At 54.0% G+C, this 15,635-nt stretch overlaps 1 protein-coding gene across 1 annotated transcript in view; it reads left to right on the forward strand.

Annotated features, from left to right (window-relative positions):
• The first annotated feature begins 5,145 nt into the window (after positions 1-5,145).
• LOC108638716 overlaps positions 5,146-15,635 on the forward strand; it is a 150,885-nt gene continuing 140,395 nt past the window's right edge. The window contains exon 1 of the mRNA XM_018067701.1: positions 5,146-5,290. Coding sequence (XP_017923190.1) covers positions 5,172-5,290 — 119 coding nt within the window. The 5' untranslated portion in view covers positions 5,146-5,171. The remainder of the gene's footprint in view (positions 5,291-15,635) is intronic.

Below are 15,635 nucleotides of genomic sequence, written 5' to 3' on the forward strand. Positions count from 1 at the left end.
CATGGCCTCCTCTAGATTCATTCCAATGTCTCTTGTGCATCTGTTCCTTAAATCAGTTCATACTTGCATTTAACGTGTTTCTTTGTGTGCACATGGTGATAATTGGTTTTGAACATCCTGTGAAATAACATATTCTGATTTTATTTTTATAGCTATCCCACAACATTTGATGGCTCCCTGGTACACTGGGTTAACTGGCAGAGAAAAATAGGGCCCCAGTCACTGTTATTTAAAACAGAGTGGAAGAAATTTATTTCCCAACCCCGAAGAATTAGTGCTTATTACTTAAAAAAAATGATGATTGTAAAACTTCTTCATTATTGGCTCCATGTGAGGTTTGACAGGGAGCTGATGTCTGACATCAGTGACCAATTTTCAGCAGTTTGGAAAAGTCCCATCCCAAACTCCTTTGAAGTCCTCATGGTGCTTCCCAGGTAACTCGGAGAAGCCGGTCCCTCCCCAGCTGGCAGTGAGAGAAATCCTTTTCATGAGAAATCCTCTTTCACCTGACCTGAGGGCACAGATGTTCTTGGGGATTAGGAATCTTCCTCTCACCCAGTTTTGAAGATCTCAGCAGGTATTTTTCTCTCTCATGAGGAGGGACTCTGACAACAGCAGATTGGAACTGGGTTACCCACACACTCCTTCCTCACCGTGAAATGGCCCCTTAGGCCACAGGACATCCTGGGATCAGTAGGCAGCAGTGCCTTCTGCTCCAGGCTCTGTTCCTGATGAACTGCCCAGGCCCTGGCTCCTCCTTTGGCCAGTCTGGCTGCTTTTCTGGACTGTTCTGCTGTTGTCACTTCTTTGATGTCCCACCTGCTGTCTAGGACTGCACTCATGCATCCTGCTGGACTCTGTCCTCCGCACTGCTGGAAGACCTCAGTTGCTGCTCTCCAGGTATCAGCCAGCCTGGGAAAGGGCCATGTGGGAAGGGAGCCTCAAACCAGGCAAGGTTTTGCTTGTAGACGTGGGGTGGCTGCTCCCAGCATGGCTTAACTCTGCCTTACCTGCTTCCCCCAAACACGGGGAGGTCGGGTGCTGGTGAGCATCCCCTGTGCCGTGCTGGGTGAGGGATGAACTGCTGGAAGCACAGCTGAAGGAGGAGCAGGATGGGCTCTGCCTTAGCTGCTGAGTGGCCCTTAGGGATGCAGCTCCCCAGAAGAGCCAAGGCTGGAGAGTGGCTGTGTTTAACTGGTGTTGAGTGGTCTGGGTGTGGAGTGAAACTGGAGCCCTGGAGAAACAGGGCTGGAGTCCTCTGGCACTGTAGGAGCAGATGGAGAAGCTGTCAGCTCCAAAGAATCCCCTTTTCCTCCTTCTCTACTTCTGCCTATCCATGCTTAGGAAGTGTAATCAGAGTAAAAGCTGCTTGGGGAAGCCACAGAGATGTAACTAGGCCTGGTTTGCTTACCCCAGGCTCAGGAGCACAGTGACTGGGGGCTGTGAGGGTTCTCCGGGGATGGTGCAAGGGCCACCTTCCAAGGCTGTCTGGCTTGTCCTGCCATGCTGACTGGGCACAGGACCTGGCAGAGTTGCTTCCCAGTTCACACCTGGGGTGTCTGACTTGCTGTGAGGTAGCTGTGATGATTTCAGCCTGGAAAATCATCGTGGTTGTTTGCAAGCTGGGCCCGGTGCCGGTTCTCACGTCTGCGATAGCTTCACTGTGTTTGGAGGGTTTTGAAACAGAGAATGTTGGTCTCTAGGGCCTGAACCAGTGGATGTACAGGAATGTGTGAGATGGACCCAGACAACCAGGCTGTGTTTGACTTGTGGGGGTATTTTCCTCCTCCCAAATGCTGCAGCCAGAGGTGCGAGATGCCTGTGCCAGTGTCTCGGGCGCTGTGTGCAGCCGTGCTCTGCATCCCCTGGCACAGAGTCCCAGCACCCTACTGGTGCTGATTTTTGCTTTAATGTCTCCTCCACAGCTCCTCTTAAAAATCAGTTTATGTCTCCTGCAAATTAAGCTACTGTTTCACTTATAAAGCGTTTCATTGCCCTGATAAGTGAAAGTGGGAAGCTGTCGCATCACTGAGGACGTGGCTGCAAACCCCAGCACAGCAGCTTGTTAATGTGAAATTAGAGAGGGCTCAGCAATATCTCAGCAGATTGCCTCTGCTGCTTCATAAGAGACACTGAGCTCCTCTGGGAGCCAGCTGTTGTGACAGGCCTGCTGAAGGGCTGACCAGCCATTCCTTGAGCAAGGAAGGGCCTGAGGGCTGTTCCATGTCCTTGGGGAAAGGAGGCAGTCCTTACCTTGCGCTAAGCCACAAGAGGAAAAGCAGAGGCTAAAACTCAAAGGAGAGATGTGTGAGCTTGTGCTGTGTCTGCCCCAGTGCTGGTTGTGCTTCCAGCCAGATGAGTCCCAGTCAGCCTGGTTCAGGGGACTGGGATACACTGGGGAGTCTCTGGGGCAGTAATCCCCTCTGGAGAATCACTTTCTGGGCACAGATGGGAGTGTTTATAGAGCTGTCTGAGCTTTCAGGCATTATCTTCAATCCCACCACCCCCAGTTTATCCAGACATGGGATTTTAGGAAGGCAGAGGTTCCTCCTGTTTGTTTTCCAAGTGCCATCATTGTTGGGCAATGCAAGATGGATTAAGATTTGCAGCCTTGCTGGAGGCCTGACTCCCTGCCAAGAGCTGTGTCTCCTACCTATTGCAGAAATGTGGGGTGTCCCTTGGCCATAGGGTTGTCCCCCATGCAGCTGGAGTGCTGGGGAAGGCTGGCTTGCTCCTTGGATTTTGTGTCCATCAATCTGTCTAATCCTCCTGCTGGTTTTTCTACAGTCTTCCAAATCGCTCTTTTGTCCCCAAACAATTCTGCTCTGCAAATGCCAAAGCAGGATCCCTGGGGCAACATCGCTGCTCCTCTGCCCTCCCATCAGGTGGTGGGAGGAAAAGGAGAAGAGGGGATTCAAATTAACTCTACTCATCCTCTCCACTCCTCCCGCTGCCCGATCCAGCCCCTCTCCTGTTGCCTTGGCATGGCTCAGGAGCAGGTAACATCACCTGTGCCAGGTGACCCTGCCGTCCTTCTCCCCAGGTGTGTGTGTGCCTCAGCCCAGCCGCCCCCGGGAGAGCCGGCATTGTGCCTTTTCCCATAGCTGGGAAACAAGAGTTTGTCCCCTTCTGCCTCCCCTTCTCTGATCTCCCCTCGGCTGCTTCCCGCTGCCTCCCGCCAGCCCCCTTCGCTCTCGCCCGGTTCCTCTGACCTGCTTTGACGTGTTGCATTTCACGGCCCCCGGTAACGGAGAGCCGATGGGAGATAAGAGGGGTGACCGTGTTCCCGGCCCCCGCTGTGCCGCAGGGAGCCAGCCAGCGGATGCTCTGCCCCCTCCACAAACCCAGCGATTTTGGGAAGTGCCCTGGACCCCTCCCCGGCAGCGGTGGAGCCCATCGGAGGGAGAAGGTGGGAGACAAGGGGGGTGGCAGTGCGGAGCAGCGCGTAAACAGCTTTAATTTCCCCAGCTGGGAGAGAGGAGCGAGGCTTAGCTCTGCCCTCCCCGTGTGTGAGCGGGAGGCACTACGTGCCGAGGGACCGTGTGGAGGTGCTGGAGGGTCCCCCGTGGCCGTGGGGCCCCCTGGAGCATCGCCAGCCCCCCCTTTGTGTGCGAGGCTGTGCCGGTTGGCTCCGTGTGCCGGGATGAATGTCAGCGGAGCGGGAGGCAGCGAGCGGGGATGCTGCAAGCAAATTACCCCCCCAAAAAGCGCGGGCGGGGACGGTGGCTCTGCGGGTCACAAGCAGCTGGCGGGGGTGGCCGCCCGGGTGGCCGTGGGGCTGTGGGGTTGTGCTCCGCGGGGCGCACCAGGCTGCTCAGGCATTTAATTCCGAGCGAGAGGCTGAACATGAGCCTAGTGGAAAAGGAAGGAAGGGAAGGAGGGAGGGAAACGGGGCTGGGGCTGGGGAAGGGTTTTCGGCAGTGGATGGCCATCCCTTGTGGTGAGCAGGCTGCTTGCAGGGGATAGATCTAAGCAGGGAGACAGCAATGAATGAGGGGTTGTTTATTTTTTAACATGGCATCCACACCGGAGGGATAAAAGGACATGCAGGTAGCTTGGGGCTTTGCCAGCTGAGTTAGCACCAGTTTTCCTTGTTGCCTCTCTTGGCGTGGCTGGGAGTCGCCGTCAGACACCTCTTCCCTGGATATGCTTCACTGACTTCATCTGGCTCTGCTCCGTGGGGCTGGAGCGAGGTTTGGGTGGTTTTTTTTCTGAAGCCCTTGTTTTTCCTCCGCCCAGCTGGCGTCAGGCACTGAGGATGCAGAGACAAGTGCTCCTGACTTGGGGAGGGCTGGCAGGAGGATTTCCCTTTGGGTTCGCAGTGTCCCTGTGTCTGCTGTCTGCTGTGGAAAGGCTTTGTACTGGAGCGTGGGGAGCAGAGCCTGCAGGTGATCTCTAACTGGATCAGTCTCGCTTGCTTTGAATGTCTGTCCCTCTCCTTGCACTCAGGTGTTCGGTGACAGGCTGAAAAATCATGGTAGGTAGGTGCTGCTGGAGGCTGAGGGTGCCTTCTGCTTTGGAAAACAGGGAGGGAGGAAACCTAGTGGACTCTGAATAGCCTCAAGAAGAGCAAGCGGGGATTCTTCTCAGGAGGAGCAGTCAAGGATCCTCTCCACCTGGTCGCCACACGCAGTAGGAACAGACCCTTTGGAAATTCATCTGAACAGCCGATTTCTTGGGGTTTCTCATCACCTCTAATCGAACAGCATCCCCTCCCTCATCCGAGGGCCACCACAGCCACCCTGGCCACTGCTCCAGAGAGCAGCTTCCTCCCCTGCCCAGCGTCACTTGCTGTGGGAGCTCACAGACCTGTGCCAGCACTCCCAAGGGATCCTTTCCAGCGGGCACTCTTCATTTTTCCCCCTCCTGCTTAACCAAGCTCTGCAGCGTCGCACTCAATACCTGTGGAGCCACCGGCCGCTCGGAGCTGCCACCTGCGGCTGCCTCAGGGGGCCAGGACTTGGTACCCTCCGAATCCAAGGGATCACTGTGGAGCCACTGCAGACTGTCCAAGGAATTCCTGGCTGAACTTCTCCTGCCTTGAGCCGTGTCTCTGTGGCCCCGCTCCCTCGCGGTGCCATGGGCTGACGGGGCACAGGGGTGTAGCATGCGCCAGGGCGCGGTGGGACACGGGGACACGGGCGGGTGCGTGCCCGGACGCCGCGGGAGCCATGGCTTCCTTCGGGAAGCTGACGGAGTACTTCAGCCTGAGGAAGTCGAGGCCGGAGCTGCGCTCCCGGCGCTGGGGCCGGCGGAGCGGGAGCTGTTGCTGTAGTGTCGTGGAGTGCAGGTACGGCGTGGCTGTGACCCCACTGTCCCGGGGCCTCCGTGTGTGCCCAGGGGCTGCGGGGTGGGAGGTGCAAGCCTTGGTGCTTTGCTTCCCGTTTGACCTCTCCTGGGGCTGCAGAGGGGGCTGGGAGCAAGCCAAGGGCTCTGGAAGCATCACCCTTTCCTGCCTGGGGCTCCCAAGTGGCTCGTTGCTGCAGGATGTCTCCAGCAGGCTCTGTGACCTGGCAACCCTGCCCAGGGCACGTCCCAGGTGTCTGTGTCACATCTCAGGTGTCTGCTGGGTGACCACGTGCAGCTGTCCCTGCCTCTGTCTGGTGCTCTCTGTGTCATGCTGCTGTGTCTCCACGTTAGAAGAGTGAGGTTATTGCACCAAAATCACCCTTCCCTCCCTCTGCCCTATGCAAAATCCTCAGCTGCACCTTCTCGGGTGAAGTTGAACCTGTGTGTATGAGGTGCTGGCTGAGCCTCCTGGCATATAGGAGGGGTGGGGAGGGTCTGAGTTGTGCTCAGGGACAGGGTACAGTGTCGAGGGGAGCTCAGACGGACACATGGATCACTGTCAGCTTGTTTGGTGTGTGGATTGAGGAGGGGATCACACTGGGGATGGGGAGCAGTGGGCTGACTGGAAATCCCCTGGGATCGTGCTGCCGCTGGAGTGCTCAGGGCCATTGTGTGTGGGGGGTGCACACGTCCTTGTTTTGCATGTAAACGCAGTTACTGCAATTAAGAAAATTGCTCTGTGCCTAGTTGGCTTCTCCTTGGGTGTTACAAGCAGCCTGTAGGACACAACTATCACTTGGTGCTGCTCTGGGCTTTTCCCCCTCCGTGTGGGCTCAGCCTGAGCAGTGTGTGTCCCCAAACCCTCCTGCTGACCTGCACAGGGTGCTTCTGGAGGGTTGTGGGTCTATGTAGAGACACACAGGGCGAAAAATAGCACCAAGGAATCCATTCACCTTCTTCCCTGGTTGTTAAGTGCCTTATACTCTGGAAAGGTTATTAAAGTATCTACAGAATAAAAAGAAGTTGGGGCCCCTCCTGCTGCTGTCCGTGCTGCTGCTGAGACAGTGGGACGTGCTGAGGCATTGCTGTCTGCCCTCTTCCCTCGGAGCTGAAGGAGCGTCGCCTCTTCCCCGCTCACGCGTTTCTCCGGAAACGCAGAAACATTCGGGGCTGAGCCAGGAGCTTTGTTCTGCTCCTTTTTGCCTTTGTGGACAGAAACCCTGGTTTGAAACCCTGGTTTCTGTCCTGAGGTTTTTGCTGTGCTGGTGCCGAGCTGGTGTGAGGAAGGTGAGTTCTCTGGGTGCAACCGAGCAGGGCAAGTCCCGGGGGTTTGCTGGTGTGCAGCCGAGCATGTGCCACATCTCTGGCCCGAGGGAGATGAGGAGATGTTCCCAGGGCTTCACAGCCTGTCAGTCCCCCATGCACAGGGTGCTACAGTCCTGGACCTTGGATTCTGGGGAGAGTTGGGTGGTTTCCTACATAATGAGAGATGTCGTGGTGCTTTCTGAACTCTGAGATGTGAGCTAAAAAGTGGCTTTGCTGGCATGTAGCTCATGTACCAAATTTTCCATGGGGATGTACTGGCTATGGATGTGAGCAGCCTTCTAGTGGAAGGTCTCAGGTGCATGGTGTGACTCTTGTGGATGGTCCTGAGCAGGGCCAGGGGTTAGACTCGATGATCCTTGTGGGTCCCTTCCAACTCGGCTGATTCTGTGATTCCACGTTCCTGCCTGTCAGGAAGGTGGAACGAGATGGGCTTTAAGGTCCCTTCCAACCCAAACCATCGGTGTCTGAGTTCTCCCCTCACGCAGGAATGTGGCTCACTGTGCACCAGCCGTGCCCTGTGTGGGGCTGGAGGAGGAGCTCCCCCCAGCCGACGTTTCTCCCCGTTCCTCGGTGCTCTGGTGCAGCCAACCTCGAGCTGCAGCCCTGTTTTGTCTCCTGGGCTGTGCAGGTGCTCCAGGGCAGTTCCTCCAGGCTGGATCTGAGTGTGTGGACAGTGTTCCTGGTGTCCCCGCCTCCCCCAGGGACAGGGCTCGAGTGCCCCTATGGATACCAAGCCCATTCCCTTGATTGCTCACGGTTGATTATGGAAGTAAAAAGAAGTGTTGACTGAAGTGTGGGATGATTTGAAATCACTGTCACTTTTCACCCCAGCTATTTGAGCTTCTGCTTGGTTTTTCCCCCCCAAAATGTCTTACATTGAGAAGCCCCAGGAAATCTTCACAGCTGTGATCCAAAAGCCAACACAAGGCAGCTGCTGCCATGGCTGACCCTGTCCTTGCTCTACATGGTGCTTTTTCCAGCTCTGTTGAGCAACTTTCTGCTTTTATTTCATTTCTTCACTCCAATGTGGGCAAATCAAGCATGGAAATAAAATGCTCAGCTCCCATATTTCCAAGTGCATGGATGCACCAGAGATCCTGCACCCCAGGCTCAGCAGGGTGATGTCCAACAGCCCTGACTGCAGCCCTGCCCTGGTCTTGCTCGGGGTAGCCGGGCTCCCACTGCCCTTCCCAAAGCTGTGTGATCCCCTGGGACCACAGGGAACAGACGTAGGACGGTGCTCAGTGGAGAGGATGCACTGACTGGAGTTATTAAATTCTAAATATAGTGGTCCCACGCATTCTCATAGGACCTAACAGGAATCAGCAGGTGTGCAGTTATGGTTTTAAATAATGCTGCATTTTCGAACGACGCCTCCGGATAAAGCAATGCGAACGAGGTGGGGTGAGTAAGTCTGCTGGGCTGGACAGTTTGTGGATAGAGGAGGAGCCCAGCAAAAGCATCACCTCATCCAGGTGCTTTTGGGCATTCATGCTGCCTTCGATGTTCCCTCCTGCTCTGCCACCACCTGTGGCACAGAGCTGTGCTGGGATTTGTGTTCTCTCAGCTGGAGGCTTCTCCAGCCCGAGCCATGCCCACTGTGCCTGGCAGGAGGGCAAATGCTCCACTCTGGAGCTGTGGCACAGCAGCCTGGTGTTGTTAAATCAACAGGACAGTTGGTCCCAGGGCTGGGAGGCCCCAGGGTGACAAGGTGTGACAGTCCCTGGGGCAGGGACTGGCAAGCCGAGCCAAGCCCAGGAGAACAGGTGATTTATTTGCAGCAACTTTTCTCCATCCAGCAGGAGCGGTGATGGATGAACCAAAAAGTGCATCTGACGGGCTCCGGAGCTGCACTGCTCCATGTGGGATGAGGGCCTGGAGCATCGCAGGGATAGGGGATAAGGGGATTTCTCTGCAGGTGCCTGTGGGGGAACCACAGGGGGGCTGAGGGGCCTGCTGAGGTTTGGGGGGTTGTTCTTTGTGTTACCTCACTGTGCCAGCCCCGAGGTGCTCATGCCCAGCTGTGTGTTGGTAGGAAGGGCAGAGAGGATCTGCTCTGGCATGGAGGAGAAATGAAAGGAAAAGGCAGGTTATATGAAATAGCTCTTCTCTTATTAAAGTATTTATAAGCTGAAAGGTCTGGACAATTGATTTTGGGTTCCTGCAGCTTTTGAAAGTGGATCAGAACATCATGGAAAGCTGTTGTGTTGTAACTGAGCTGAGAAAATGGCTCTGCTCTGCTCTGAGTGTGCCAGGGAGGCTCCAGGGCAAGCTGAAATTCTCGGGAGCGGGCTGGCACCTTCCCAGGCTGCTGTTTTCAGCCAGGGAGCTGGGCTGGCAGAGCCCTGGGCTGGGATCCTGGGTGCCTGCAGTGATTCTGGGAGGACGAGGGTCTGCTGTCATCTGACAGAGCTCACGGGTTTAGGAGAATTTCTCAAGGACACCCTTGGAATTGGTCTCAGCAGGATGCAGGGGGGGCAAGCAGAACTCCCTGAGAATGCCAGTCCTATCACCCAAGTGGTGACCTGCAACAGTAACCAATTAATTAAAAAAAAATCCCAATTAAAAATCATTATAAAATCATAACTTCTGTCCAGGGGTGGGTTTTGAAAGGCATTTTCTCCTCTAGGTGGGAACTCAGGGGCTGATTCAGTGGCTTCCTCTGTTGGCCCAGGACTGTTCTGGGATAGATCCACTCACCTGGCTCCAGGAGGTCGATGCCTGTTCCCTCTTTGAGACCTGCCAAAGGTCTCCCTCCCCTCCTCTGTGCTTCCCAGAGCCCCACAGAGGGGCTTTGATGTGCTCCCTTTGGGATCACTGCCTAGTTAGGGAAAAGGAGGTCTTTGGGATGGAGGAAGAGGAGGAAGAGACTTGTGCCTGGGTTTGGATCCTGCATCCTTCTCCTGGGGGAGACCTTCAGCCTTGGAAGCAGCAGAGCTGATGAGCCCTGAAAACTTGGGGGGTAAAGATTTTGTGTCCTCAGTGGGCTCCAGGAGACGAGTTTTTCCCTGTCTTGGGGTGAGCTTGGTGAAACCCAGGGAAGCTCAGCTTGGGAAACAAGGATGAGAGGGGGTTGGCTCGTGGTGAGCAGGGAGCAGGCAGGCAAGGTGGAACCTTTAGGGTTCCACTGTCTGTTTTCTCAGCACCTGACTTGGAAGTTGGTGTTAATTAACAATGAATTAAATTATGTAAGAATTATATTACATAAAAATTTCAACTTGCCCGGCCTGATTTTGTCCATGTCATTTGATAATGTCCAGCTGAAGGAACAGTGCTCCAGGTGATGCTCCAGCTTTGCACTCACAGAGGGCAGAGGTGGGTCTGTGTGTCCCTGTTGCTGTCAGGGTTGGAGCCTCTCCAAGGAGCTGCTCTTTATAGTGGGGAGCTGTTACCTGCCCTCCCCTGGGGATGTTTTCCACACTGAGATCCTGATCCATGTTTCTTACTGTGTAGTTTGATGGGCTTTGAGGTGGAGAGGGGTAGTGGGGGATGTTTTCCTGGCAGGATTGTGTTTAGTTGTTTTTGGGTGCTTAAAAATATCTCCTCAGCTCTGGCAGCGCTGATGGGGGAGAGAGGAACTGGCAAGTTTTGGGGCTGAAAAAGTGCACGGAAGGAATAGTTCCTGTGTTAGCTGCACACAGCATGAGACAGGCAAAGGTGGCAGGTAGAGATGCTCAAAGGGGCTTCTCTGAGGGGCTCTGAGAGTCTCTCCTACATGGTTGAGAGTTTGCCTGACTTTTCCCACTTATTTTTTGACACATTTTGAACAAAACCTTTCTGCTCCCAAATGACACATCCGTATGGAAAGATACCTGCATTTTAAAGGAGAAAACAAGTAAGGAACTTGGAAGTGTTTTGGGTTAAGTGAGAAGTTTCCACCTGAAATTAGTCAATAAGATGTTTTCAGCACTTGTATTCCAAACTGCCTGCTGAGGTGCCAGCAGGAAAGCCTGTGTGGGTGCATGGACTCACATTTTTTGCTGTAACAGATCATTGTAACCTGTTAAAAAAATCGATGTCCATTGCTACTGCATGGAAGTGGTCTGTGCTGGTGCTGGAAATAGATCCTAAATCCAGTGCTAGTGACTCAGTCCATGGCCTGCTTCACTGAGGTGCTGACCACCCATTAATCCTGTTAACTGCAACAGACAGTGAACACTCAGCATCTTCACAGCTTGGCTGGGCAAGAACATGAGAAAGAGCTTTAGGAGCTGAAATCTTCAGCCTTGTTCAGCTGGAGATGCTCTGGGTCAGGGTCTCAGGGGGATGGAGGGCCTTGGGCTGCACAGCTGGATGTGGGGTGTCCTCAGGGGCAGCTCGTGTGCTCCTGGGTGAGGCTTGTTTGAAATGATGCTCCAAAGTTAGGAGCCCCTCTGCTCTGGAGCCAGGCTGGGAGAGCTGAGGGTGTCCAACCTGGAGAAGAGAAGGCTCCAGGGAGACCTTGGAGTCCCTTCCAGTGCTTGAAGGGGGGTTATAAAAAGAAGGAAAGTGACTTTTTACACAGGCAGGCAGTGACAGGACAAGGGAAAATGGTTTTAAACTAAAGGAGGGGAGATTTAGATTAGATGTTAGGAAGAAATCCTTCCCTGTGAGGGTGGTGAGGCCCTGGCACAGGTTGCCCAGAGAGGCTGTGGCTGCTCCATCCCTGGAAGTGTCCAAGGCCAGGTTGGACGGGGCTTGGAGCAACCTGGGCTAGTGGAAGGTGTCCCTGCCCATGGCAGGGGGTGGAATTAGATGAGCTTTAAGGTCCCTTCCAATGCAAACCATTCCTGGCTCTGCTCTGTCCCACCTGCCCTGGTGTCCCGGCGCTGAGTGTTTGTGCCTGTTGGAGTCACTGGTGACTTTCAGCTCTTGAATTTCACATCTGCCCCCTTCACCCTCTGAGCTAGTGGTCCATGATGAGCTGCAGGACCAAGCCCTCGTCCCCTCTGCTCTGTGCCAGCCTTTCCCCAGGCTGTGTGTGCCACATCCCCAGTGTCTCACAGCCGTGACAAGCTGTCAGACGTGAGTGGCTCTGTTTTGTGAGCAGAGTGGCAGTGCCACGGGAGGAAATGACATTTAGCTTTGTTTCTTGATTGAGCTGCCTGGGTTCTGTATATTAAAACTAAAGAGGCTTTTTAGCTTTGTTCTCCCTCGTTGTTTGCAGCGCCAGGGCTGGGAACTGTCAAGAAGGGGCTTGGGAAGCAGCACGGAGAAGAAATCCATCTCTCCATCAAACCTATCCTTGCATGGGGCCTCTCCACCAAACCTTGACTTGTCCTGGTTTTCTGTGGAGGTTTCTGTGCGCTGGGGGACATCTGGGTGCATTCCCAGTTCCAGCACCTAGTAACCTGCTGGTCTCAGTTCTGCAGAGCTCCCAGTGCTGCAGTGGGATGCTGGCTCCACACCCTCAGGGCAGGGGAAGCGATGTGCACAGAGCCAGGTGTGCTTGGGCCTTTTGATGTTCCTCAAAAACCTGCTCCCATGGCTGAGTGTTTAATATCTGTCCCATGAAAGTGCTTGCATTTCTGGGGCTTGGAGCTGGCTGTGAAAAATTTCTGGATCTGACAGACTGGGAAAGCACATCCGAGCTCTCCGTGTCATCTTTTGGGGCCATGTTGCATCTAAAGTCAAGGGGTGTGGTTTGTACCCAGTATTGTCCTTTTCTGCCTGGCTTTGGCCTCTTTTGAAAGTCAGTTTTTGGGCTGGGAGTTGAGGTTGGGGGCTGCCTAATTTCTGCTCAAGCTGCAGCTAATCTTTGCCTGGATTAGGCAGAAAAAGATGAACGGTCATCCCTTATTTTTGAATGGTACTTGGATGGGGTAGTGGGAGGAAGGGTAAATGATACTGGCATTAAGGGGAATTACATAGGTGGTGTGACTGCAGGAGACGTTTCCTTCAGCAGAAAGCCTTGGCCTGTGAGTCACAGTTGCTCGAAAGACTGTTTGATTCCTGATTCCCCCTCTGTTTTGGCTCTGAGTCACAGCTGGGTGGGGGCGCAGGTAGGAAACAGAAGCACCAGCAACCAACCCCAGTGGGATTTGCGCACGGAGGGGGGAAGGAAGTGACTCCAGACAGCGGATGGGAATGTTAACAGCTTCTAATAAAAGTGGTGGCTGGCAAGGGGAAGGTTTTTGAATGGGGGTTGTCCCTGTGTGCCCTTCTCTGCCTGCTCCTGCCTGTGCAGGGCATTCCCGGGTGTGTGGGGACACTGGGAGGTCCCCAAGGTATGTGGGGACATTGGGCAACCTCTGGGGTGTGTGGGCACACTGGGCAGCTCCCAGGGTGGTTGGGACACTGGGTTGTCTCCAGGGTGTGTGAGGACACTGGGTGGTCCCTGAAATGTCTGGGGACACTGTGCAGTCCTGGGGGGACACTAGGCAGTCACATGTGTGGGGCTGAACTGGCTCAGGCAGAGCTGGGGAGGAAGGGGAGAGGGGCTATATTGACAAAAAAGACTCTCTCTAGACCAAGGAAGAAGCATTTCAAAAAGGAAATCAAAAAAAGGACAGTGCTGCTGGGAATATTTCAGATGGAAAAACTAGAATACTTCATTTAATAATTAAAAAGGTTTTTTTCCACAAAAATTTTTGTTTTCTCCTCGGGGAATACTTGGCAATTATACAAATTAATGCAAAATATTTTTAGTTTGCATTTTTTTGGTGGGAGAGAATGCAGGAGGGAATAAGCAGATCCTTCTGGTTCATTGGCTATAACAGGCACTTTGGCGTGAGGGGAGCAGAGCAGAGCCCCAACCCTCATCCCCCACCTGAGGCAGCCCCTGGTATGGGTACCTGCCTGGAGCACCCATGTGCTTCCACAGATGTCTGGAAACCACTGGAGCTGGCATTTGTACCTGCTGGCTGCTCCTGGCCCTGCTGCCTGCCCTGTGTGCAGAATTTGTGTGACTGTCTCTGTTACATCCATTTTTCAGCTGCAAATCCATGTTTGTGGAAAAGCTGGAAAGCTTCAGTGCATTTTTATGTTGCTTGAAACAACAAATGGATAAAATTTATCACAGAATCACAGCCTGGTTTGGGTTGGAAGGGACCTTAAAGCTCATCTCATTCCACCCCCTGCCATGGGCAGGGACACCTTCCGCTGTCCCAGGTTGCTCCAAACCCCATCCAACCTGGCCTTGAACACTTCCAGGGATGGGGCAGCCACAACCTCTTCACTGGGAGAGGGAGATCTTATGCTGGCTGAGGATTTTAGGGGCTGTTTTTCCACCAGCAGGGAGGTGCATCCTGCAGCAGGGCTGTGCTTCCCCTGTGCTTCCCCTGTCCCTGCCTTCCTCTGCGGGAGCTGAGCTGACACTGCTCGCAGAAGTGGCTGAATCCCCATCCCTGGAGTGTTCAAAAGCTGTGTGGTTGCAGCCCTTGAGGATGTGGTTTAGTGGTGAACACGGTGGTGGTGCTGGTTGATGGTTGGATTTGATGATCTTATAGGTCTTCTTCCACCTTAATGATCCTGTGATTCTGCAGACAGCCTGGCAGCTGGAGCTGTGCCCAAGCCCTTGCTTGGAAATGAAATGTTTTTGGGCTTTGCTTCCTTGCATCCCATGGCTGGACCTCCAGCCCTGGGAATTGGTTCCTTGCCCTCAGTGCTGAAGTTCAGTGAGGGGCTGGCTGGGACCAGACCTGAGTCTGCCCTCGAGGAAACCCATCCCCAAGTGCTCCTGCCTGGCCCCTGTGGCTGTCACGGGCAGGGCTGGACTTCCTCTGTGCTGTTTTGGGCCTCTTTGCTCCTGTTCTTTCCCTCACAAGACAGATAAAATCCATTAACCTGGCTACGAGCAGCTGTTGGAGGGGTCCTTGCTGGAGCTCTGCTCCCAGCTCCTCCCAGCTCCCATTAGTCCTGCACTGAAAGCCATTTTTTAAAGGATTTTACTGTACTGTGTTGGGAGCATAAAAATGTGTCTTGTTGAATGGGCTTGTCCCTCTGACCCTGGCGGTGACCTCCCTCTTGTGCTTCAGATGAAAATGAAAACCAGCCCAGGGTTCTGGATGAAAGGTGGTGCCCAGGAGGGTTTAAAACAACAACATGCCTATGATTATAAATCTGTTTTTTGACCAAAACATATGGAATAATTATTTTTGCCAGGGGTTAGTAGTCAGAGACGGATCAGTTCTGCCACTGTTTGCCTCCAGTGCTGGAAAACTTGGTCACGCTGCAGAAATGATGGGATTTAAAGCAAACTGAGCTGCTCCGACAGCTGTCTGGAGTGTCTCTGTGCTGGAGCACGTCGAGTTCAGGCCTGAAGCCTCTGCCCCGTGGTTGTCAGGAGCAGCAGCGTTCTTTCCAAGATGATCTCAGCGGCTTTTTGTCTCCTCTGTCGTGTGACTTGGATTTTGAAGCACCAGGGGAGACCAGCCCCGTGTCATGGGACTGGGAACGGGACCAGGAGCTGGGGGGCAGCAGTGCAGGGGCATCACAGCTCCAGTGCTGGAGGTGGCTGCAGTGCTGACCCCTTCACATCCTCCCTGAAAGGTGTTTGCAGGTATGAAGGAGGCAGTCTTGTATTTATTTGTACATTAGCCAGCCTTTTAAACTGGAGCTGGGATGTTTGTCATCCATGTCACTTGTGCTTCATTAGCTTTTGTCCCCAAAATTTCTCAAGGTAGACAGGAGGTGCATAAACCCCAGAAAAGAAAAGCCAGGAGCCAGGGCACGACGTCTGTGGTTGTGTCCTGTGAGCCTGGGGAGAGGGAGGTGACTGCTGTGCCCCAGCCTTGGCAGGTCATAGAACCCCTTCTCCTCTCTGCTCTCCCTCCCTTTCACTCCCATCAGTGTGTGGTTACTGGTGAGGTGGCACTGGGCACTCTGTCCTTTACAGCAAGGAGCTGTGTTCCTGCATTGCTTTGCTCTGGGCCACTGTCTCTGCCCTGAGTCAGTGTGTCAATCCTGCAGTGGCTGTGTCCCAACCACGGCCCAGCCACGCTTTGCTGTCCCTCTCCCGCCTCAGGGCTGGCCACATTTCCAAGTCACTGGTGTGTCCCTGGGGGTTGAATCCTGCTCATGAGCTGACTTTCAGTGTGCAA

The sequence above is a fragment of the Manacus vitellinus genome, unplaced genomic scaffold (genome assembly GCF_001715985.3).
Source record: "Manacus vitellinus isolate BGI_N305 unplaced genomic scaffold, ASM171598v3 scaffold_12_pilon, whole genome shotgun sequence".
NCBI classification, from domain to species: Eukaryota; Metazoa; Chordata; class Aves; order Passeriformes; family Pipridae; genus Manacus; species Manacus vitellinus.